The 23450-nt window shown below is 43.6% G+C and overlaps 1 protein-coding gene and 1 long non-coding RNA gene across 10 annotated transcripts in view; both read right to left on the reverse strand.

Moving 5' to 3' along the window:
- Positions 1 to 23450, reverse strand: part of PPP1R13B (protein phosphatase 1 regulatory subunit 13B) — a 95233-nt gene that overhangs the window by 43305 nt on the left and 28478 nt on the right. For all 9 annotated transcript variants that reach the window (XM_084970272.1, XM_084970277.1, XM_084970271.1 and 6 more), the window contains 3 exons: positions 14549 to 14696; positions 9778 to 9897; positions 214 to 290 (listed from right to left, as the gene is read on the reverse strand). In XM_084970272.1, the coding sequence (XP_084826398.1) occupies positions 214 to 290; positions 9778 to 9897; positions 14549 to 14696 (345 nt within the window). The remainder of the gene's footprint in view (positions 1 to 213; positions 291 to 9777; positions 9898 to 14548; positions 14697 to 23450) is intronic.
- LOC146402111 (uncharacterized) lies at positions 7580 to 9204 on the reverse strand. The gene is made up of 2 exons (XR_014811451.1): positions 8906 to 9204; positions 7580 to 8250 (listed from the first exon to the last, which is right to left on the reverse strand). It is a non-coding gene; the product is annotated as an uncharacterized LOC146402111 (long non-coding RNA).

Genomic DNA, 23450 nt, shown 5'->3' on the forward strand with positions numbered 1-23450 from the left:
CAGTGGACGTGCCTGTGGCTGGACATGGTTGTCTGTCCTGAACTGCAGTTTGCTGTTCCCAATAAATTTATTTTGCTGGTAAATACCTTGCTGTTTAACGGGTTTAGATTAACGCTACCCTCCAAAAATAATTATTTAAAAATAAATTATAACCCAAACTCAGCAGTACCTATGAAAAGCAATGAAAAATTTTCAATTTAACTCAACTCTTACCCCATTTTCAGCCCGTTTTTCTCCAGGTACATTTATTACATTTCTCTGAGTTCTTTGCTCTTGGGTCTGACGGCCACCTAGAGGAATGAAAGGGTCAAATTTACCAAAAAGAAAAAACAAACAAAAAAAAACCTCCAAAAATAAAATTCTATCATTTCTTCACTTATTCAAATATTTATTGAACACGAGTATAAAATACAAGGTCAAACAACTCAAAAATCAGTACAGCTGAAAAAATGTTTTATAATCAATCTTTATACATAGTTGTTTAAACAAAATCTTCTAATATTCTTTTTCAGAATTTTAAAATTGACTTATAGCAAAAAGTTTCTAACACTTAAAAATAGTCAAAGTGGTAAATTTTACATTGTGCGTACTTTACCACAATTAACTTGGCGTTCCCGTCATGGCTCAGCAATAATGAATCTGACTGGCTCCCATGAGGACGAGGGTTTGATCCCCGACCTCACTCAGTGGGCTGAGGATCTGGCCTTGTTGTGAGCTGTGGCAGAGGTTGCAGATGCAGCTCGGATCCCGAGTTGCTGTGGTGTAGGCCAGCAGCTGTTGCTCTGACTTGACCCCTAGCCTGGAAACTTCCATATGCCATGGGTGTGGCCCTAAAAAGACAAAAAAAAAAAAAAAAAAAAAATTAAGGCCGTTATTTTTTTCCATTGTGAAGCTTTACTGAAATACAGTTGATTTACAAGGTTGTCATCATTTCTGCTGGACAACAAACTGAGTTAGTGATACATGTACACACATTACGTTCCCTTTCAGACTCTTCCCACACAGATTATCACAGAATCCTGGCTGATGATTGGCCAATGGGGACCTGCTATATAACACAGAGGTCTATACAGCAGGAACCCATTGGCCAATCATTCCATGTACCTCAATGTGCATATGCCAAACCCAAACCCCGTCCACCCCTCCCACCTCCCACCACCTGTCCCCTTTGGTAACTGTGAGTTTGTTTTCAAAGTCTCTGAGTCTGTTTCTGTTCTACAAGTAAGTTCATTTCTTTTTTTTTTTTTTTTTCTTTTCTTTCCTTTTGTCCCTTGTCTTTTGTTGTTTTTGTTGCTATTTCCTGGGCCGCTCCCCCGGCATATGGAGGTTCCCAGGCTAGGGGTTGAATCGGAGCTGTAGCCACCGGCCTACGCCAGAGCCACAGCAACCCAGGAACCGAGCCGCGTCTGCAACCTACACCACAGCTCACGGCAACGCCGGATCGTCAACCCACTGAGCAAGGGCAGGGACTGAACCCGCAACCCCATGATTCCTAGTCGGATTCGTTAACCACTGCGCCACGACGGGAACTCCAGTAAGTTCATTTCTATTCTTTGTTTAAATTCCACATCTAAGTGGAATTTATGTTTCACTCAGTATGATAATCTCTAGGTCCGTCCATGTTGTGGCAAATGGCATTATTTTATTTTTTATAGCTGAGTAATATTTCATCGTGTGTATATACACCACATCTTTTTTTTGCTTCTTTAGGGCTGCACTCATGGCATATGGAAGTTCCCAGGCTAGGGGTCGAAGTGGAGCTACAGCTGCTGGCCTACACCACAGTCACAGTAACGCCAGATCCGAGCCTTGTCTGCAACCTATACCATAGCTCACAGCAACGCTGGATCCTTAACCCACTGAGAGAGGCCAGAGATTGAACCAGCCTCCTCATAGATCCTAGCTGGGTTTGTTACTGCTGAGCCACGAAGGGAACTCCCTGTACCACGTCTTCTTAATCCATTCCTCTGTTGATGGACATTTAGGTTGGTTCCGTGTCTTGGCTATTTTTGAATAGTGCTGCTAGGAACATAGGAGTGCACGTCTTTTCGAATTATAGCTTTTTGCTTTTTTTTTTTTTTTTTTAGGGCCACACTTGTGGCATACGGAAGTTCCCAGGCTAGCAGTAACAAACCCAACTGCAGCTGCCGGCCTATACCACAGCCACAGTAATGCTGGATCTGAGCTGCATCTGCAACCTAAACTGCAGCTCACGGCAATGCCAGATCCTTAACCCATTCAGCAAGGCCGGGGATGGAACCTGCATCCTCATGCATACTAGTTGGGTTTGTTTCCACCGGGCCACAATAGGAACTCCTCAAATTATAGTTTTGTTTACATATATACTCTTCCCTACTTCGCTGTAGACTGTTTGACCATGGGAGCGTAGGCTGATTTCTGGGCTTTCTATCCTGTTCCACTGATCTATTTCTAGTTTTGTGCCAGTACCATGCAGTTTGTTTTGATGACTGTAGCTCTGTAGTATAGTCTGAAGTCAGGGGGACTGATTCCTCCAGCTCCATTTTTCTTTCTCAGGATTGCTTTGGCTATTTGGGGTCTTTTGTGTTTCCTACAAATTTAAAAAATTTTTGTTCTGCTTCTGTGAAAAATGCCATTGGTAATTTGATAGGGATTGCACTGAATCTATAGACTGTCTTGTGTAGTGTAGTCATTTTGACAATATTTGATTCTTCCAAACCAAGAGCATGGTGTATTTCTTTCCATCTGTTTGAGTCATCTTTGATTTCTTTCATCGGCATCTTATAGTTTTCAGGGTACAGGTTTTCTGTCTCTTTACGTAGGTTTAGTCCTAGGTATTTTATTCTTTTTGATGTGATGGTAAATGGGATTATTTCCCTAATTTCTCTTTCTGATCTTTCACAGGATTTCTATATATGAACAAATTAAAGCTTTTGTATTTTTTTTTTTTTTGTCTTTTGTCTTTTTTTTGTTGTTGTTGTTGCTGTTGCTATTTCTTGGGCCGCTCCAGCGGCATATGGAGGTTCCCAGGCCAGGGGTTGAATCGGAGCTGCAGCCACCGGCCTACACCACAGCCACAGCAAGGCCAGATCTGAGCCGCGTCTGCAACCTACACCACAGCTCACGGCAACGCCGGATCGTTAACCCACTGAGCAAGGGCAAGGACCGAACCCGCAACCTCATGGTTCCTAGTCGGATTCGTTAACCACTGCGCCACACGGGAACTCCAGCTTTTGTATTTTAAGAGACTAAAATAGAAGTTATAATATCCAGTAATGAAAAAAACTTGTGCACAAAACTGATCTTCACAAATAGGGTTAAAATTGAAATGCACACCATCTCTGAATTCTTTGTTCTATAAATTTTTTTTAATTTTAGGAGTGTTGGAGTGCCTGTCGTGGCGCAGTGGAAATGAATCTGACTAGAAACCATCAGGTTGCAGGTTCGATCCCTGGCCTTGTTCAGTGGGTTGAGGATCAGGCGTTGCCGTGAGCTGTGGTGTAGGTCGCAAACGTGGCTCAGATCTGGCATTGCTGTGGCTCTGGCATAGGCCGGCAGCTACAACTCTGATTAGACCCCTAGCCTAGGAACCTCCATATGCCGCAGGTGCGGCCCTAAAAAGACAAAAAATTTTGGAGTGTCTTCAAATTTAAACTGGAAAATGTTTCCTATGTCCTGTCATTATTTTTTAAACAAAATAAAGTGTGTGGTACAATTTTGTACCAGGTGAATTTTAAGTCATAAATATTAATGTCTGTGATATGCTGGAATGCCTGCTCCTACTTCACCAACCTCTCCAGCTTCTACCTGATGCTATTTTGAGAATTATCACACCTGAGAGCCTACTTTATTACCCAGAACACATAACTTCAAAGGGTCATGAACCTAACATCAAAAACTTTTTCCTTCTATTTCTTTCCTGAAACTTTAAAAATTTTGAAGAAAAATTACATTATGGAAGTACAGTGATATTACTTACTACCCCCAAGGAAGCAAAGACTAATCCTTGGGAGATTAAAAAATCTTACTCTTTTTATGTATAAAGCAAAGCTACAGAGTGCATAAACAGATCTGTTGGGGAAAGACCCAGCAAACAAGAACAGAATATGCACAGAAGGGCCCTTAGGGGCGCAATAATGAAAAAAGAGGCTAAGCAGATGGGAATGACAAAGCAGGCATGTGAACACGGTCATACGAGACACAACAGCCATGTCACAAGAGCTGTTTTCTGTTAGCAGAAACTGCACATTCGCACATCCTAGACTATGGTGTCTATCAGTTTACACGGTAAATTAAATTCTTAGTGTTTTGTTTGTTTGTTTGCCTTTGCTTTTCAGGGCTGCAAGTGCAGCATATGGAAATTCCCAGGCTAGGGGTTGTGCCTACACCAGAGCCACAACAACGTGGGATTGAGCCTTGCCTGTGACCTACACCGCAGCTCACGGCAACGCCGGCTCCTTAACCCACTGTGCAAGGCCAGGGATCAAACCTGAATCCTCATGGATACTAGATGGATTCATTTCCACTGCACCATGGTGGGAACTCCAAAGGTAACCCCTTTTAAATAACAGTGATCAGTGACAAGTGCCTTTCCTCAACTCTCTGGGGAGCAGAGAGGAAACATGAGTTTCGGCTCTTCAAATCTGGCTGCTCAGCTGGAGAAGAAATTCAGTGAACAGAAGCAAAAGAGGGAACAAGGCACCCGTGTGAGCCAGTCTACCCGCTGCCACCTCCTCTGCTCTGGGACAGAGGTGGACTGTGCACAGGCACAGACAGAGGGAGAAGGGCAGAGGCTGGAGCTTTACAGCAGGCGGAGGGATTCTGAGTTAGGGCAGGGTAGGGATGAACATACAAGAAAGAAGGTGGTGGAAGAGAGAAATGTCTTCAGTGAGGCTGAGGAGATGGGTGGGGCCCTATTACAAAGGCCATCAAAGTCAAGCTGTGGAGCCTGGGAAAGGGAAGGAGGGGCTTTGCTGGAAGTTCTGAAGAGTGATGGAAGTCGTGGTGGCGAATCTGGCTCTTCCAATCCTGTCCAACCCTCCGACGACAGGGTCGCCACACCCCTCATGGTGCTCCATCCCGCTCCCCTGTCTCAAATGCAGCGACACCGCACTCTCCCCCCAGGTCCTACTCACTCTTCAAGGTCCCATCTACACCAGATGCCCCTCAACACCCCACTGCTCAACACCCTGCTCTCCCCACTCTTCTCATGTGTACCTGCCCTGTCAGCACACCAGACCGAGCAGCGTGGGGAGCCGATGAAGGTCGACGGCAAGGTCAGTGCTGTTCCCTTCTTTATGACTCTAGACAGTTCTCTCCAGGATCCCTAACACTGTGAAACTTTACAGCATGAGAATAAAACAAGTCCTCCTCCCCTCCCTACACCATCTTGGGACATTAACGGGTTATGTATACATTTACTAGTGATTAAAGTAAAATATAAAGCTTTTAAGTATAGCCAGGCAAGGCAGAGTGTAAGCACTTGGAGAGCTCAGGTAGAGAGTTAAATACTTAGCACTAGAAAAGTGTCTGAACTGCCAGCTAATCTAACTCTCCTTCCCAGAAGGAGCTTGTCCAGAGAGGTAGGGCCCTTTTCTAAGGCAAAAGCAGATGAAGCATTAGACCTAGAGCCTTTGTCTCCTGACTCTAGACAACCAGCAGCCAGTGGAATAAACACCCAGAAGTACGAGTTCCCACTGTGGCATAGTGGGCTAAGGATCTGGTGGTGTTGCTGCAGCTGTGGCATAGGTCACAGATGCTTACAGCTATGGCTTGGATTCAATCCCTGTCCTGGAACTTCCATATGCCATGATGTGTCCAAAAAAGAAAAGAAAAGAAAAAAAAAAAAAAACCAGAAGTAATGAGGCACTGCAAAAAACCCAGCACTTTAACAATGTGTATAGCTACAGAAAGATGCTCTTAAAGTCGAGAGCAGTTCATTCTAGGTGCAAAAGGTCCCTTAATAAAAAATACAGAGAGAGGGATAACTTGAAATAAAGGAATCTTCTTTTTACAAAAGGATGTCCTTTCTGTTGTTTGTTTTTTTTAAAATACTGTAAGTAATCCACAATCAATGTTAAATAACAACTTAAGGGTCTTTTCCTTAACTGTACAGTACATATGCTTTCCAAAAAAAAAGACTTCCTTATTACTTTGTTTAAATTTTAATTTTTTTTTTCTTTTTTTGGCTACACCGGCAGCATACGGAAGTTCCTGGGCCAGGGATCGAATCTGAGTCTCAGCTGCAACCTATGCCACAGCTGTAGCAACGCTGGATCCTTAACCCATTGCAGCACCACTGTGGGAACTCCTATTCTGTTTAAATTTTATTTTTATTTTTATTTTTTTTTTATAATTTTTTTTTATTTTCCCACTGTACAGCAAGGGGGTCAGGTTATCCTTACATGTATACATTACAATTACATTTTTCCCCCACCCTTTCTTCTGTTGCAACATGAGTATCTAGACATAGTTCTCAATGCTATTCAGCAGGATCTCCTTGTAAATCTATTCTAAGTTGTGTCTGTTAAGCCCAAGCTCCCGATCCCTCCCACTCCCTCCCACTCCCTCCCCCTCCCCCTCCCACCAGGCAGCCACAAGTCTCTTCTCCAAGTCCATGATTTTCTTTTCTGAGGAGATGTTCATTTGTGCTGGATATTAGATTCCAGTTATGAGTGCTATCATATGGTGTTTGTCTTTGTCTTTCTGGCTCATTTCACTCAGTATGAGATTCTCTAGTTCCATCCATGTTGCTGCAAATGGCATGATGTCATTCTTTTTTATGGCTGAGTAGTATTCCATTGTGTATATATACCACCTCTTCCGAATCCAATCATCTGTCGATGGACATTTGGGTTGTTTCCATGTCTTGGCTATTATGAACAGTGCTGCAATGAACATGCGGGTGCACGTGTCTCTTTTAAGTAGAGTTTTGTCCGGATAGATGCCCAAGAGTGGGATTGCGGGGTCATATGGAAGTTCTATGTATAGATTTCTAAGGTATCTCCAAACTGTTCTCCATAGTGGCTGTACCAGTTTACCTTCCGACCAACAGTGCAGGAGGGTTCCCTTTTCTCCACAGCCCCTCCAGCACTTGTTATTTGTGGATTTATTAATGATGGCCATTCTGACTGGTGTGAGGTGATATCTCATGGTAGTTTTGATTTGCATTTCTCTTATAATCAGCGATGTTGAGCATTTTTTCATGTGTTTGTTGGCCATCTGTATATCTTCTTTGGAGAAATGTCTATTCAGGTCTTTTGCCCATTTTTCCATTGATTGATTGGCTTTTTTGCTGTTGGGTTGTATAAGTTGTTTATATATTTTAGAGATTAAGCCCTTGTCGGCTGCATCATTTGAAACTATTTTCTCCCATTCTGTAAGTTGTCTTTTTGTTTTCTTTTTGGTTTCCTTTGCTGTGTAAAAGCTTTTCAGTTTGATGAGGTCCCATGGGTTTATTTCTGCTCTAATTTCTATTGCTCTGGGGGACTGACCTGAGAAAATATTCATGATGTTGATGTCAGAGAGTGTTTTGCCTATGTTTTCTTCTAGGAGTTTGATGGTGTCCTGTTGTATATTTAAGTCTTTCAGCCATTTGGAGTTTATTTTTGTGCATGGTGTGAGGGTGTGTTCTAGTTTCATTGCTTTGCATGCAGCTATCCAGGTTTCGCAGCAATGCTTGCTGAATAGACTTTCCTTTTCCCATTTTATGTTCTTGCCTCCCTTGTCAAAGATTAATTGACCATAGGTGTCAGGGTTTATTTCCGGATTCTCTATTCTGTTCCACTGGTCTGTCTGTCTGTTTTGATACCAGTACCACACTGTTTTGATGACTGTGGCTTTGTAGTATTTCTTGAAGTCTGGGGGAGTTATGCCTCCTGCTTGGTTTTTGTTTCTCAGGATTGCTTTGGCGATTCTGGGTCTTTTGTGGTTCCATATAAATGTTTGGATTGTTTGTTCTAGTTCTGTGAAAAATGTCATGGGTAATTTGATAGGGATTGCATTGAATCTGTAGATTGCTTTGGGTAGTATGGCCATTTTTACAATATTGATTTTCCCAATCCAGGAACATGGAATATCTTTCCATTTCTTTACATCTTCTTTGATTTCTTTGATTAAAGTTTTATAGTTCTCGGCATATAGGTCCTTTACCTCCTTGGTCAGGTGTATTCCGAGGTATTTGATTTTGTGAGGTGCAATTTTAAAAGGTATTATATCTTTGTATTCCTTTTCTAATATTTCATTGCTGGTATACAGAAATGCAACTGACTTCTGAATGTTAATCTTATATCCTGCTACTTTGCTGAATTTATGAATCAGTTCAAGTAGTTTTGGGGTTGAGTCCTTAGGGTTTTCTATGCATAGTATCATGTCATCTGCATACTATATGGATGCCTTTTATTTCTTTTGTTTGTCTAATGCTGTGGCCAGGACTTCCAAAACTATGTTGAAGAGCAGTGGTGAGAGTGGGCATCCCTGTCTTGTTCCAGATTTGAGTGAGAAGGCTTTCAATTTTTCCCCATTGAGTATTATATTTGCTGTGGGTTTATCATAAATGGCTTTGATTATATTCAGGAATGTTCCCTCTATACCCACTTTGGCGAGGGTCTTGATCATGAATGGATGTTGGACTTTGTCAAATGCTTTTTCTGCATCTATTGAGATGATCATATGATTTTTGACTTTTTTTTTGTTAATGTAGTGTATGATGCTGATTGATTTGCGTATGTTGAACCATCCTTGTGAACCTGGGATGAACCCAACCTGGTCATGGTGTATAATTTTTTTGGTATGTTGTTGGATTCGGTTGGCTAAGATTTTGTTGAGAATTTTTGCATCTATATTCATCAATGATATTGGCCGATAGTTTTCTTTTTTGGTGGTATCTCTGTCTGGTTTTGGAATTAGGGTGATGGTGGCATCATACTGTTTAAATTTTTTTTGTTTGTTTTTTATTTTTTTGTCTTTTTGCTATTTCTTTGGGCCGCTCCCGCGGCATATGGAGGTTCCCAGGCTAGGGGTCGAATCGGAGCTGTAGCCACTGGCCTACACCAGAGCCACAGCAACGCAGGATCCGAGCCGCGTCTGCAACCTACACCACAGCTCACAGCAACGCCGGATCGTTAACCCACTGAGCAAGGGCAGGGACCGAACCCGCAACCTCATGGTTCCTAGTCGGATTCGTTAACCACTGTGCCACGACGGGAACTCCTGTTTAAATTTTAATTCAAAAATAAGTAGTATATTCCCATGGTTCAAAGTCAAATGGAGGGAGTTCCTGTTGTGGCTCAGCTGGTTAAGAACTAGACTAGCATCCATGAGGATGCTAGTTTGATCCCTGGCCTTCGCTCAGTGGGAACAGCTGTAAACTGCAACAACAGAGGTCAAATAAAAGTGAGACGCCAACTCTACTCACCACTTGTGAGTGAAGGCGGGAAATTACATGAATAATTAATTTTAATATTTATTCCTATTTTTCTTTTTTGCTGTTTTTGCTTTTTAGGGCCACACCTGTGGGCATATGGAGGTTCCCTGGCTAGGGGTTGAATCAGAACTACAGATGCCAGCCTACACCACAGCCACAGCCATAAGGATTCAAACAGCGTCTGCAACCTATACCACAGCTCACAGCAATGCCGGATCCCCAACCCACTGAGCGAGGCCAGGAATCAAACTCGAATCTTCACGGATACTAGTCGGATTTGTTTCTGGTGCACCACAATAGGAAATCCTATTCCTATTTTTCTTAAGTTAACTTTTACGGCAAAAATTAGGAAACGGGGGAAAGCACTTATCTACCTTGTTCGCTGCTCTCAGTTGGGGAATCCTCATGTCGAAGGAAAAATTTCACTTCTTCCCTTCGTGGCCCCCACTTCTGAAGATGTTCGTACATCATATAATCGAAGGGTATGGGACGCTCTAGGAAAAACCAAACAGTAATCTCACTTTCCCCAGAAACAAATAAACTGACTCCTACCAAAAGTAAAAAATAAATAGGAATAATTTAAAATAAATGTACACTTAGATATGAGAATTTAAGGATATTAAAAGCAACAAGTTTTAACTTTAATGAAGTAAGAGTATGAACGTGAAATAATTTAGGTAACATGTAAGGAAGTAAACATAAAAGCAATTTTGCAACATTAGAGAATCTTGAAAACAACATTGTTTATTATATTTAGTATGAAACTGTGCCTCCCACTCCTTCAAAGAAACATACTAACAAATTGGTGGAACCCTGTTATTCATTAAATGTGGTATTTGGCACACGTGTACCAAGGACAGACAAGGAGCTTTCTGCAATTCAGCTGGCCCCCACACACACCTGCAATGAATGTTCACAGCAGCATTATTCACAGTAGCCAAAAAGGAGAGAAACAACCCAAATGTCCACTGACTGATAAAGGGATAAATAAAATGTGGTATATCATACAATGGATATTACTCAGCCAAAAAAAGGAATTATGTATTGATGCACGTGCTACTACATGGACAGACAGTGAAAACATGCTACGTGAAAAAAGCAAGATCAGAAAGCCCTGCGTTGTATCCTCCAAGTGACACGAAGCACCCAGAGAGGAATACAGGGGCTGCCTGGGCAGAGGAAGAAGAAACGGAGAGGTAAAGAGTTTGGAGATGGCTGTATAACACCGAAAATGTCCTAAAACCATGGGACCAGACACTTGAAAATAATGCTTCTTATGCTATGTGCATTGCATTTCAATTTAACAGGAACAGGAAGAGTTCCCGTTGTGGCTCAGCAGTAACAAACCCAAGCAGGATCCATGAGGAGGTGGGTTCCATCCCCAGCCTCGCTCAGTGGGTTAAGGATCTGGCATTGTGTAGGCCAGCAGCTGCAGGTCCAATTCAACCCCTAGCCTGGGAACCTCCATGTGCCATAGGTGCAGCCCTGAAAAAAACAAAAAAACAAAAAAATAAAGGGAACAAAAAGGAAATCTTGAAATGCTCCCACTGCTTCTTGTGCTTGAAAGTGAGAAAGGGGAGTTCCCATCATGGCACAGTGGTTAACAAATCTGACTAGGAACCATGGGGTTGCCGGTTCGATCCCTGGCCTCCCTCAGTGGGTGAAGGATCCGGCATTGCCGTGAGCCGTGTTGTAGGTCGAAGACGAGGCTCGGATCTGGTGTTGCTGTGACTGTGGTGTTGGCTGGCGGCCACAGCTCCAATTAGACCCCTAGCCTGGGAACATCCACATGCTGCAGGAGTGGCCCTAGAAAAGGCAAAACGACCAAAAAAAAGAAAAGAAAAGAAAGTGAGGAGTTCCCATCGTGCGCAGTGGTTAACGAATCTGACTAGGAACCATGAGGTTGCGGGTTCGATCCCTGGCCTTGCTCAGTGGGTTAGGGATCCGGTGTTGCCATGAGCTGTGGTGTAGGTCACAGACGCGGCTCGGATCCCGTGTTGCTGTGGCTGTGGTGTAGGCCGGCGGCTACAGCTCTGATTGGACCCCTAGCCCGGGAACCTCCATATGCCGCACAGTGGCCCTAGAAAAGGCAAAAAGACAAAAAGACAAAAAAAAAAAAAAAAAAAAAAAAAAAGTGAGAAAGGATATCGGCAAGCCTCAAGGCTTACAGAAAACAGAGCAGGACAAAACCAAACAGTATCTTTCCTCCTTTCAACACAGGTGTATGGCTGGGGGAGAGTCTGCACAGCCTGAGAACTTGACATTAGTCAAAATAAAGAACTTTGCGAGCTGCAGCCTAGTCACACTTTGGAGGTGTGACTTACTGCACTGCCCTAGATAAGCTCCCAACTTCTTTAAGGAAGGAAATCCTTCCATTCATAGAAATGCAACACCCACTGTGCTGCAGCCTCACCCTCCTTACCCTGTGTGTAAGTGAGCTGATTCAGCATCGAGGGCGAGGACATCTCAGCTGAAAATGAAATCTGTGTGCTCAGTTCAGCTCAGAACTGAGAATGTGATTCGGCAAAAAACAAGCATAAATTGAACACTCAAGAAATATTATCTCATATTTTTAGTTTTGAAAATAATATTTTTTATGGATACAGGCCTATAAAAAAGATTTTTAAAAACATTGTTATTGTGATTTTATAGCTGTAAGGCGCATATTTAAGTCTAATCATGGTCCTCAGGTTTATAAAATTTTGTCTTAGGTCATATTTTTTTTCATATTGCTTTGGCTTATGATGTTAGTAGCTTTAATTTTAGTCACTTTACTAGTCAACATGAAGAATAAATTTTCATGCTTTTACAACTAATCAATTTACAACCTTCACTTATATCCAGCAAGTGTGAGCATAACTTTATAAAAGTTAAATTCAAGTTTGCCTCGATCCAATTATTTAAAAGATTTTTTTTTTTGCCATTTCTTGGGCCGCTACCTCGGCATATGGAGGTTCCCAGGCTAGGGGTCCAATCGGAGCTACAGCTGCTGGCCTACATCAGAGCCAGAGCATCGCCAGATCCGAGCCGCATCTTCGACCTACACCACAGCTCACGGCAACGCTGGATCCTTTACCCATTGAGTGAGGCCAGGGATCGAACCCTTAACCTCATGGTTCCTAGTCGGATTCATTTCCTCTGCGCCATGACGAGAACTCCTCATGATCTTTTTAAAATAAGAAATGTTAACTAAAACTTCATTTCTGTTTTAATGTAGAAACAAAACTACCCTACACATATCGTGTAATATACACTAAATCTTGTTAGCATCTTACATAATGGAGAAATCTATGATAAGACTTTCAGGCATTCCTGAATAAGGCAAAAAGATCAAGTAGGAGATTGTGTACAAAATGAAAAACTGAAGATCCCACCTGCACTCCTGATTCGCACCAGAGCTGACACCCTGTGTGAGGAAAGGACCCACAAGGAGAGTAGGGTGACAAGCTGGCCACGTAACCGGCTGTTACAGGCTGGGCTATGCACCCGCACACCCAGCTTCCCATGTTCCAGTCCTAAGCCCTAGTACCTCAGAACACGACCGTATTTGGAGAGAGGGTCTTTAAAGAGGACTAAGTTAAAACAAGGTCATCAGGGTGGTCCTAACCCAGTGCGACCGGTGTCCTTACAGAGAAGAGAGGGCACAGACACACACGGAGGCAAGGCTGGATGAAGACACAGAAGATGCCTCTGCAAGCCAAGGACAGGCCTCAGGAGAAACCAACCGTGCTGACACTGAGAATCCAGCCTCGAGAAGTGTGAAAAGATAAACTTCTCTTGTTTATTAAACCACCCAGTTTGGGGTACTTTGTTAGGGCAGCCTGAGCAAACTAATACTCAGATCGACAGAGAAATTCTCTTCTCAAAAGCACCGACAACTATATTGGAGTACTTTCTTAATGACATACTGATTACACAAATATACCATGAGTTACAGATGCAGCAGTTTTTATGCAAGGGCTTCTCCGAAACCTGAAAATCACTTTAAGGGTTCCTCTAGGGTAAAAAGATTGAGAAAGGCTGTGCGAATGCTTACTGGTGATGTGACGCACAGTATGGTGGCGACAGTAAATAATAGCAAATATTGTATTGTTACTTGAAGCTGCTAAGAGAGAACTTAGAAGTTCTCATCACGAGAAGAAAACATTCTGTAACTATGTACAGTAATGGCCATTAACTGGACTTACTGTGGTGATCCTTCTACGATACACACAAATATCAAATCACCTTACGGGATAGGAGAAACTCACATAATATCGTATGCCAATTATACCTCGACTAAAAATGGTGAAAATGAAGAAAGTACAAGAATTCACTGATGATCCCTAAGTGCCCTTTAAACCTGTCCACCTGTCCGACCATCTCTTTATCAGCTCCACTCCACATCTTCCAGCTGCTCCTTCTCCTACTCTCCGACACAGATCCGTCCCGACCACACAGCCACTCCTCCCGCAGGTGCACTAAAGGCTGCCCTCCTCTGCCGGAGCGGAGGCTTTGCTGGCCCAGTCCCCGCCCTCCCAGGCCACCTCCCTCCGGACTGTCTGAGGGCGCATCACGTCTACCCCACTCTTGCCCTTCCCGCACCGCCCCCCTTGCCCAGGATACTCCCTCCTGTCTAAAGCCAAGCTCACATCATTCGGCAGAATATTCTGCTCAGTAATCCTATGACTTGCCCTGACCCTCTCTGCCCTGGAGAGAACTCTTGCCGACTTCATGTGGAAATGTTCATGAAGGGCCTACTACGTAAAGGGTTCTGTACACAGAGGAACAGGGTGTTTCTGCCTTCGTGGAGTCATCACGGGGAAGAAAGGCAGATCAACAGCTTGACATGTAACAGACACAACACGTTAAGGGTTATGGTCACGGTCTCAGTGGACAGAGAATGCACTTGGACAGCAGGCGATCAGGACAGACTTCACCCAGGAGCTGGTCCACCTCCCAGCTCGTTTCAGATGGTACGGGGCAAGTCACGTGACGTACCTTTTATCCACTGTGTTTCTAACATCCTGTCCCTATGTCATGTGACACTATTTTCCTCATCAATTCCTTATTACCTCAGGTAGCGAAGAACCAGAAACAATATTCCACCTTCGATAAACACTAGGTTTCACGTCCGCAGCAACCTTCATAGAGCCTAATACGTACCATTTCCCCGCCACACTTCAGCTAAATGGCAACTGCCTTCTCCAGGCTCCTTGCAAAACTCTACAACATCTCGACATGTTGTTTCTGGTGTTACAGGAACTTCCGTTAAAATCTGTTCATTGTTGCTCAAGAACACAGTTAATATCATCTGTAAGAGAAAAGATTAAGTTAAAGCCACAACTGAGAGTCACTGTCAATAAAGAGATTAATCTGTAAACTGAAAGTGAGCCCCCCACACCCCTACTCCCACCCCCCCAAATGCTTACTGGATTAGTTAAGCTGATTCTAAAGTTCACTTGTAGAAAAATTAAAATGAAAGACAAGTCAAGAAAATGCCTAGGGAGTACTGGACGGGAACTAGCACTACCAGACTACAGCCTCAAAGTAATAGGTACCAGCACATAAAGAGATTAATGTGACAAATTATGAAGTCCGGAAACAGAAAATGGTAAATGATGAGGGAGGGAAAAGACCACAAAATAAATGACGTCTGAGTAACTGAAATACGCATCTGGAAAAAAAATGGATTCATCCTACACATCATACGCAAGCTCCTAACATCAAATATTTAAATATAAATCAAATCAAAATTATAAAAATTCTAGACTAAAACTAGGTGAACTCCTTTTAATAACCTTGGAGTACAGAGCCCTTTCTAAGCATGACTCAAAAACCAGACACCATAAAAAAAGATATATTTAAGTAATTAAATACAAGAATCTTTGCATCAAAGCAAAAAAAACTGGAGGGAAATATCTGCAACTCATATTACACATAAAAAGCTAATCTCCTCAATATATAAAGGGCTCTTAAAAATTGATAACAGGAAGGAGCTCCTGCAGCGGCACAACAGGATCAGCAGTGCCTTGGGAGTGCTGGAACACAGGTTCCGTCCCCGGCCCAGCACAGTGGGTTAAGGACCTGCTTGGTGTTGCTGCAGCTGCAGCTTAGGTTGCAACTACAGCTCGGATCTGATTCCCAGCCTGGGAACTCCATATGCCTTGGGGCAGCCAAAAAAGAAGTAAAACAGAACAAAAATTGATAACAGCAAGTTTCCACGTGGTACAGTGGGTGAAGGATCCAACACGGCCACAGCTATTACACAGACTGCACCTGTGGTGCAGGTTCGTCCCTGGCCCAGGAACTGCCACACACCACAGGTGCGACAAAAAAAGCTGGTAACAGACCAAAAATTGAGGAGATGAAAGAACGTATCAATTTAAAAAGTGAAAATGACCCTTAAGTGAAAATGCACTATAATGTACTTGAAAAATTTTTTAAATTAGAATTGTCCAGCGTTATTTTTAAGAACATCCTTAAAAAGCCTTACTACTTAGATCTAAGATCTAAAGAGATATCGGGAAGGGATTTTTAAAAAACCATTACTCCTAAAGTACAGTTTAAACCAAGATTTTCTTTAATCAGACAGTATTATAAAGCATTTGTTTAATCTCTGATCAAAGTCAGAAACAACATCTGCACTTGTCCCAAAATTCTCCTCGGAAAAATCTCAGTGGTCAATCAAGTATTTTAGTTCATTGTTAAAACATTTTTTCTTAGCAGTGCCCTGAATTCCTAAATTTTGAGATTAAACATCTTTACACTGACGGTCAGATTTTATGTCACCAAAATTGATAACAGTTATGAACCATTTTCATGCCACCAGTCCCCCCTCACTCCAACGACCCTTGATCGCTGCCAGTTCATTTTCTAAATGCAAATCAAGGGAAGATACTCCCTGGCTTGAAATCTCAGGAGCTCTGCCCTAACGGTAGTCCTTCCCAAAACATTTCTGCTGGCTTATGGACAGGAAGCAGGTTTTGTTACTGCACACTATCTAATGTTGTAATGTTCCTGTGAGTCTCTGCCTTTCCCCCAGAGAGGCTCCGGGGCTTGGATTTCCACACAATACCCTCTGAGAAAGCCTGGACTACAGCATCAACTCAAACTCCTAGCACAGCAAACAGATTCCTAGCCTCCCAGACCTGGTTCCTTCCTGCACTGAACCTTGCTCCCTCAACTCCAATCAAGCTCTCTCAGGCTGCTCACTGTCCTTCTGCCCCAGCGCCCTTCCTGTTTCCCTATAAACTCCTATTCACCCTTCAAAACTCAGCTCAGATGCCACCACCTCTACAAAGCCTCCCCTCACCACCTCCTCTCACCAGGGGGTTACAAGCACCTTCCTCTGTGATCAGGTAACTCCTCACACATGTCTCTGTTACATCACGGCTCCCGCCCTCACCAGGCTCTGCGCTCCTCCAAGTAATTCACTTTTGAATCATCCACTCCCACTGCCTTGGTCAGCATCTGATGTGACAGGCACACCAAAACCTGGCCACATCCACGAATGACACACAAAATAAAAAACCTCCACCAAACTACAAGGAAATACTACACACGATCTAAGTAAGATGCATCCAGTCTGTTCAATAAACAAGTATTTTTTCTTCAGCTCTTCTAGGATATTATAAGCACATTTCTACTCTGCAAAAAATTAAACAGTTATTTCTGCTCCTAACCCACAGGGGACTTTCCTTTTAAAAACTGAGGGTTTGTTTTTTTTTTTTTGTCTTTTTTTTTTTTGCCATTTCTTGGGCTGCTCCCGCGGCGTATGGAGGTTCCCAGGCTAGGGGTCAAATCGGAGCTGTAGCCACCGGCCTAGGCCAGAACCACAGCAACGCAGGATCCGAGCCACGTCTGCAACCTACACCACAGCTCACGGCAACGCTGGGTCCTTAACCCACTGAACAAGGCCCGCAACCTCATGGTTCCTAGTCAGATTCGTTAACCACTGAGCCATGATGGGAACTCCAAAAGTTGAGAGCTTTTAAACACTGACATAAATGGCCTGCAATCTATAGAATTGGGAATAAAATAGGTGATTTCTGGATCCAATGCAAATAACTCCAGAACTGAAGGGCCTCAATAATATACAAGTTTCACCAGACCAATTGGGATATATTTTTACTGTTTACACACATTTATTTTTATACTTCCAATGGTAAATATTCTCCCATGAGATTTTATAGCCTATAAAATTTTTCAAGATCTAATATTTTCCCAAACCATGCTTTACAAATCAAAATTTCAAATTAGTGAACTTTTTTTTTTCTCCCATTTCTTGGGCCACTCCCTCGGCATATGGAGGTTCCCAGGTTAGGGGTCTAATCGGAGCTGTAGCCGCCGGCCCACGCCAGAGTCATAGCAACTTGGGATCCGAGCCGCGTCTGCGACCTACACCACAGCTCACGGCAACGCCGGATCCCTAACCCCCTGAGCAAGGCCAGGGATCGAACCCGCCACCTCATGGTTCCTGGTCGGGTTCGTTAGCCGCTGCGCCACGACGGGACCTCCTAGTGAACATATTTCTGCAAGTGTCTTCTCCGCATGTGCGTATGGCCGTGAGACAGTAGCAGCCAGCAGAGCGCCCCATCTCCCCGGCTCCTGTCTTCTTCAGTCCTCATCCTTTACCCCTCGTGCCAACTGCAGAGGCCGCACCAGAGCAAGGCAAGGTTTACCTAGTCATCTGCTTCTGGACCCACGGCCCGCATGCTCACCACTCCCAAGGGCACTTAGCAGCAGCCTCAAAGGCGCGACTGTACTTCTCTGCTCAAGAGTTTTTTAGGAACTTGCTGTCCGAATGAATGACGGCATGACACTGTTTGGGGACACGTTATGAATTACCAAGACTTTTCAGCTCATGAATAAGTTCAGTAGGAAGGGGGGAGGGGAAGAGAGGCAGACTGGCAGAGTTACATTTATGTATGTACATATTTTTTCAGAAAAGAGGACTTATTAACTGCAGCAAGTAAGGAGAACACTGGGTGTCTTTCCCAAAGCACTGTCTCCTGAACACTTATTTTTAAAAGCTAAGAACCCCTAGATAACTTATCCAAAAGTCACTATAAATTACTTCAGTTTTTAATTCTATTTCATAGTCTTTAGTAAACCCTATCTTTCCTAATATTAGCAAAAGTCATTTCTCCTAGGGAGTTTCCTAGTGAGCTAGTGGTTAGGACTTTCACTGCTGCTGCTGGGGTTCAATCCTTGGTCTGGGAATTGAGAGCCCACATCAAGCCACTGCATGCTGTGGAAAAAACCCAAAATTCCACTCTAATCTCTACTACTCAACCAAAGCTAATTTCTTTATAATCATGACAGATTTAAAAGCTTTCGAGATAAATTAAGCTGGCATTAACCTGGATGGTAATACTTCCCTAAAGCATCCCCTAAATTTAGAACTGAAAAGGCATGTGACTGCTACCATTATTCTAGCAAGGTTTCATTAGATTAAAAGAAACTGAAGCATCTCCAAGACAAATATCATACCTATTAATTCTAGATGCATTTAAAAAATATCTTAACAGCTTTGAAATCACAATATATATTACAACCAGTAGTATATCACAACCTAATGGGTAGTTATGTTTTTCTTTCTTAATCATAGGTATAAAATAGAAATGAATAGGGTTAAGGATTAAGAGGACAAAGAAAAAAAGAAGTGAATGTTTATTCTTCCTGAAATATTAGTATGTTGACAATAAAAGATTTGGTTATCTACAGTTAGAAAAACACACAAAGATTCATACAATTGCTGTAACAAGTACAACATGTGATAAGATGCCTTATATGCATTTCCTCAAACTGTTCCCTCTGCCCAGACAAGTCACACTAACAGACCCTGCCAGCTCCTGCCCACCTCCTCTTAGATGTATTTCCTGACACCGGTGTCTACCCATCCCGACCCAATGTGAGTCAGAGCCCCCGCTTTTGCTCTCCTATAACAGACTGTGGCTATTTCTAGCACAACATTCTTACACTAAATTATCAGTGGTTTTCAAGGATTACATCCTCTATGGAACAGTGTTTACTACTCATAGGAACGAGTTACGGCCCGTCACCTGTTCTTGAAATCATCTGTGTCTCAAGATGCACATTTTGTGTGTGTGATTTTATTTATTTTTGTCTTATTATTTTTTTATTTTATAATGATTTTTATTTTTTCCATTATAGCTGGTTTACAGGGTTCTGTCAATTGTCTATTGTAAGCAGGGTGACCCAGTCACACACACATGTATACATTCTTTTTTCTCACATTATATTCTATCATGCTCCATCATAAGTGACTAGATAGAGTTCCCAGTGCTATACAGCAGGATCTCATTGCTTATCCGTTCCAAAGAAGACACACATTTTTTTAAGTTGGAGTTCCTGCTGTGGCACAACAGCACTGGCAGCATCTCTGGAGTTCTGGGACGCAGGTTCGATCCCCAGCCCAGCACAGTGGGTTAAAGATCCGGGATTGCTGCTAGGTCCCAACTGTAGCTGGGATCTGATCCCTGACCAGGGAAGTCTATACGCCTCGGGGCCACCAAAAAAATTTTTTTTTTTTTTTTGCTTTTTAGGGCCACACTTGCAGCATATGGGAGTTCCCAGGCTAGGGGTCCAATCAGAGCTACAGCCGGCTTACACCACAGCCACAGCAACGGCTGAGCCCTGTCTTCGACCTACACTACAGCTCATGGCAACGCCAGGTCCCTGACCCACTGAGCAAGGCCAAGGATTGAACCCGCATCCTCATGGATCCTAGTCAGGTTTGTTAAGTACTGAGCCACAACGGGAACTCCCAAAAATTCTTTTTAAATTGGAGGAATTCTTTTGTGGCACCTCAAGTTAGGGATCCAGCATCGTCACTGCAGCAGTGTGGGTTCGATCCCTGGCCTGGAGTACAGCAAAAGAAAAAAAAAGTTATTAAAAAACAAGGAATGAAAAAAAATTTTTTTAAGTCAGAATGGCCACAAGGCCACTGAGGGCAGAACTTGTGTTCTCTAACTCAGGGCCTGAGTGAACTATATGTGCTACTCAGTAAATGAAGACGGAGGCAGGCGAGCAGGCAGACACCTAGCTTATCAAGTCAGCTAAGAGGTCACCTTACCCTCATTCTCAAGAACAACTGAGCTACATAAAGAAAATCAATTGGAATCAATCACTAATTTAAGTAATCTACACAGTAGAGCCTTTAAAACATTTGCAAACTTGTTATTTAAGAATGTTCTTGGTCCAAGGAAATCAAAGCAAAGCACAAATTAGGGATGTATAAGCCATTAAAAATTAGACACTATCTGCAATATCAAATCATCACACCGTACACAATGTTCCATAACGTTATATGTCAATTAGACAATGGTACAATGTTATGTGCCAATTATTTCTCAAAGCCAGAAATCACCCATAACAAAAAAAAAAAAAAAAAAAGAAAGAAAGAAAGAAAGAAACTATCCTATAATGGAAAACATAGACAGTGACAAGTGTTGACGAGGATAAGGAGAACTGGAGGTCTCATAAACTGGTAGTGGAAAAATAAAATGGTGTAGCCATTTTGTCTTGTTTGTTTTGCTTTCTAGGGCTGCACCTGCAGCATATGGAGGTTCCCAGGCTAGGGGTCAAATCAGAGTTACAGCTGCCAGCCTATACCACAGCCACAGCCACTCCAGATCCGAGCCATGTCTGTGACCTACACCACAGCCCACGGCAACGCCGGAACCTTAACCCACTGAGTGAGGCCAGGGATCGAACCCGCAACCTCATGGTTCCTAGTCGGATTCGTTAACCGCTGCACCACGACAAGAACTCTGGCATAGCCATTTTGAAAAACTGCTCTGCAGTTTCTTAAAAATGTTAAACATAGGGAGTTCAGTGGGCCTCGCTCATTGGGTTAAGGTTCCGGCATTGCCGTGAGCTGTGGTGTAGGTCACAGACGTGGCTTGGATCCCGTGTTGCTATGGCTCTGGCATAGGCTGGTGGCTACAGCTCTGATTGGACCCCTAGCCTGGGAACCTCCATATGCCACGGGAGAGGCCCAAGAAATAGCAAAAAGACAAAAAAAAAAAAAAATGTTAAACATATTTACCACATGACCCAGCAACTCCACCCCAGCTACCCAGCCAGGAGAATAAAAGGACATTGTCCACACAAAGTCTCATATGCAAATGCTCCTAGTAGCATCATCCCTAATAGCCCCCAAATGTAAACAACCCAAATGTCCATCAACTGATGGATGGAAAAATTAGTGTATTGTACAATGGAAAATAAAAAGGAACAAAGCCCCATAAAAAGGAACAAAGTGCTGATACAGGCTACAACAGAAACAGACCTTGAAAACATTAAGCTAGGGCATTCGAAGAGGCCAGATAATACCACATATCTCACGAAATGTCTGCAATAGGCAAATCTGCAGACACAGAAACTAGATAAAATGGGGAGTGACTACAAATAGGCACAACATTACTTTTTCGGGTAATAGAAATTTCTAAAATTAGATGGTGGTGGAGGTTGCACGACTCCATAAATTTATTAAAGATCACTGCGTTGTTCACTTCAAATGGGTGAATGTGGAGTTCCCATTGTGACTCAGCAGGTAATGAGCCCCACTGGCATCCACGAGGATGCAGGTTTAATCCCTGGCCTCGATCAGTGGGTTAAGGATCCGGCATTGCTGTGAGCTGTGGCATGTGTCATCGACACAACTCAGATTGACATGGCTGTGGCATGGGCCATCCGCTGCAGCTCCGATGTGACCCCCAGCCTGGGAACTTTCATGTGCCACAGGTACAGCCCTAAAAAGCAAAAAAAAAAAAAAAAAAAAAAAAAAAGGTGAATTTCATGGCATATAAATTGGGAAAGACAAGCTCTACTTCTGTGATACAAAGACGCCTGGAACTGGAAATTCAAGCTCTGTCCTGGGCTCTGCCACTGACTCTGCTGTGACTGTCTGGGGAAGCTGCCCTTTGTCCATCTCTGGGTCCTGGCTTCTTGTCAGGAGCTCAGTACATAACACAGAGGGAACCCCCTCAGGACAATGTCTCTCAGACTTTTCTGGCCCTGATCCGCTCAGGAAAAGCATCAGATCCCTCAGTGCACCAACCCCACCTATTTCCATTTTCTAAAGGAAAGGAAACTCAGGGATAACAAAATATAACTGAAGAGAAATAAGACAGTAAAAGCTATATTAAATTCTCCTAACTTGTGATAACTCACTAAGTAGCTTATGAGTAAACAGCTCACAAAAGCCGCTAGGAGGACACCAAGGGGCGCTTGCCACTTCCCAGGGGCCACACTTCCCACTGTGAGGATGGACACTAAGCTCCCTTCTGGTGCGAATGTTGCAACACTGTTTACAAAGTTTAGAATCTTAGAGACATTAGGACTGTGAGGAAAAGTAGGTCTGAACTATCACCCTGAATGCCTCCTCCCACTTTCCTGAATCAGCTTCTCAGAGGCTGAAAAATACACTCTGGGGAGCCCTTGCCCACCTGCACAGGCCGGGAGCATAAAGTCAGAGACCTGCCAGGCCCTCCGGACTCCCTTCTCTCTCCTTCCCCACCACCACCGAGTGAGCAGTCCTGCTGGCCCTAACGTCATGTCCCAGAAGCCGACCACGTGTTTCCACTGCTACGGCGCTGGCCCGGGCCGCCACCACGCCCCAGTCTGGACATGTCCAGGAGCAACCTCCCTGCTCTGTTTTCACTCTTGCCCTTCAGATACATCACTTCACTCAAGTCTCTTCATGGTTTCCTACCTCTCTCTGAATAAATTCCAAAGTCCTGGGTTCTGCCCAGAAGGTCCCAGGGGCCTGCCTCTCACCACACCTCCCCTCACCCCCCTGCACCCCCACACTGGCATTTTCACACTCTGCCAACAGAGCGAGCCGGCTCCTGCCTCAAGGCCTCTGCACCTGCTGTTCTTTACTGGACCCCTCTTCCCGCGGCTGCCAACAGGGCAGCATCAGCCCCCTCCGTCAGGCCCCTCTCGGCGCAGCGCCGCCTCCTCAGGGAGCCTTTTCTAACCGCGCCGTCGCCGAGAGCATTACTCTTCCACACTCTAGCCTCTCCCTGCTCTTCCT

Source organism: Sus scrofa, chromosome 7 (genome assembly GCF_054392235.1).
Source record: "Sus scrofa isolate SSC_HxYL_T2T_F1_AM1 chromosome 7, Sscrofa_HxYL_maternal_Yorkshire_Landrace_v2.0, whole genome shotgun sequence".
NCBI lineage: Eukaryota > Metazoa > Chordata > Mammalia > Artiodactyla > Suidae > Sus > Sus scrofa.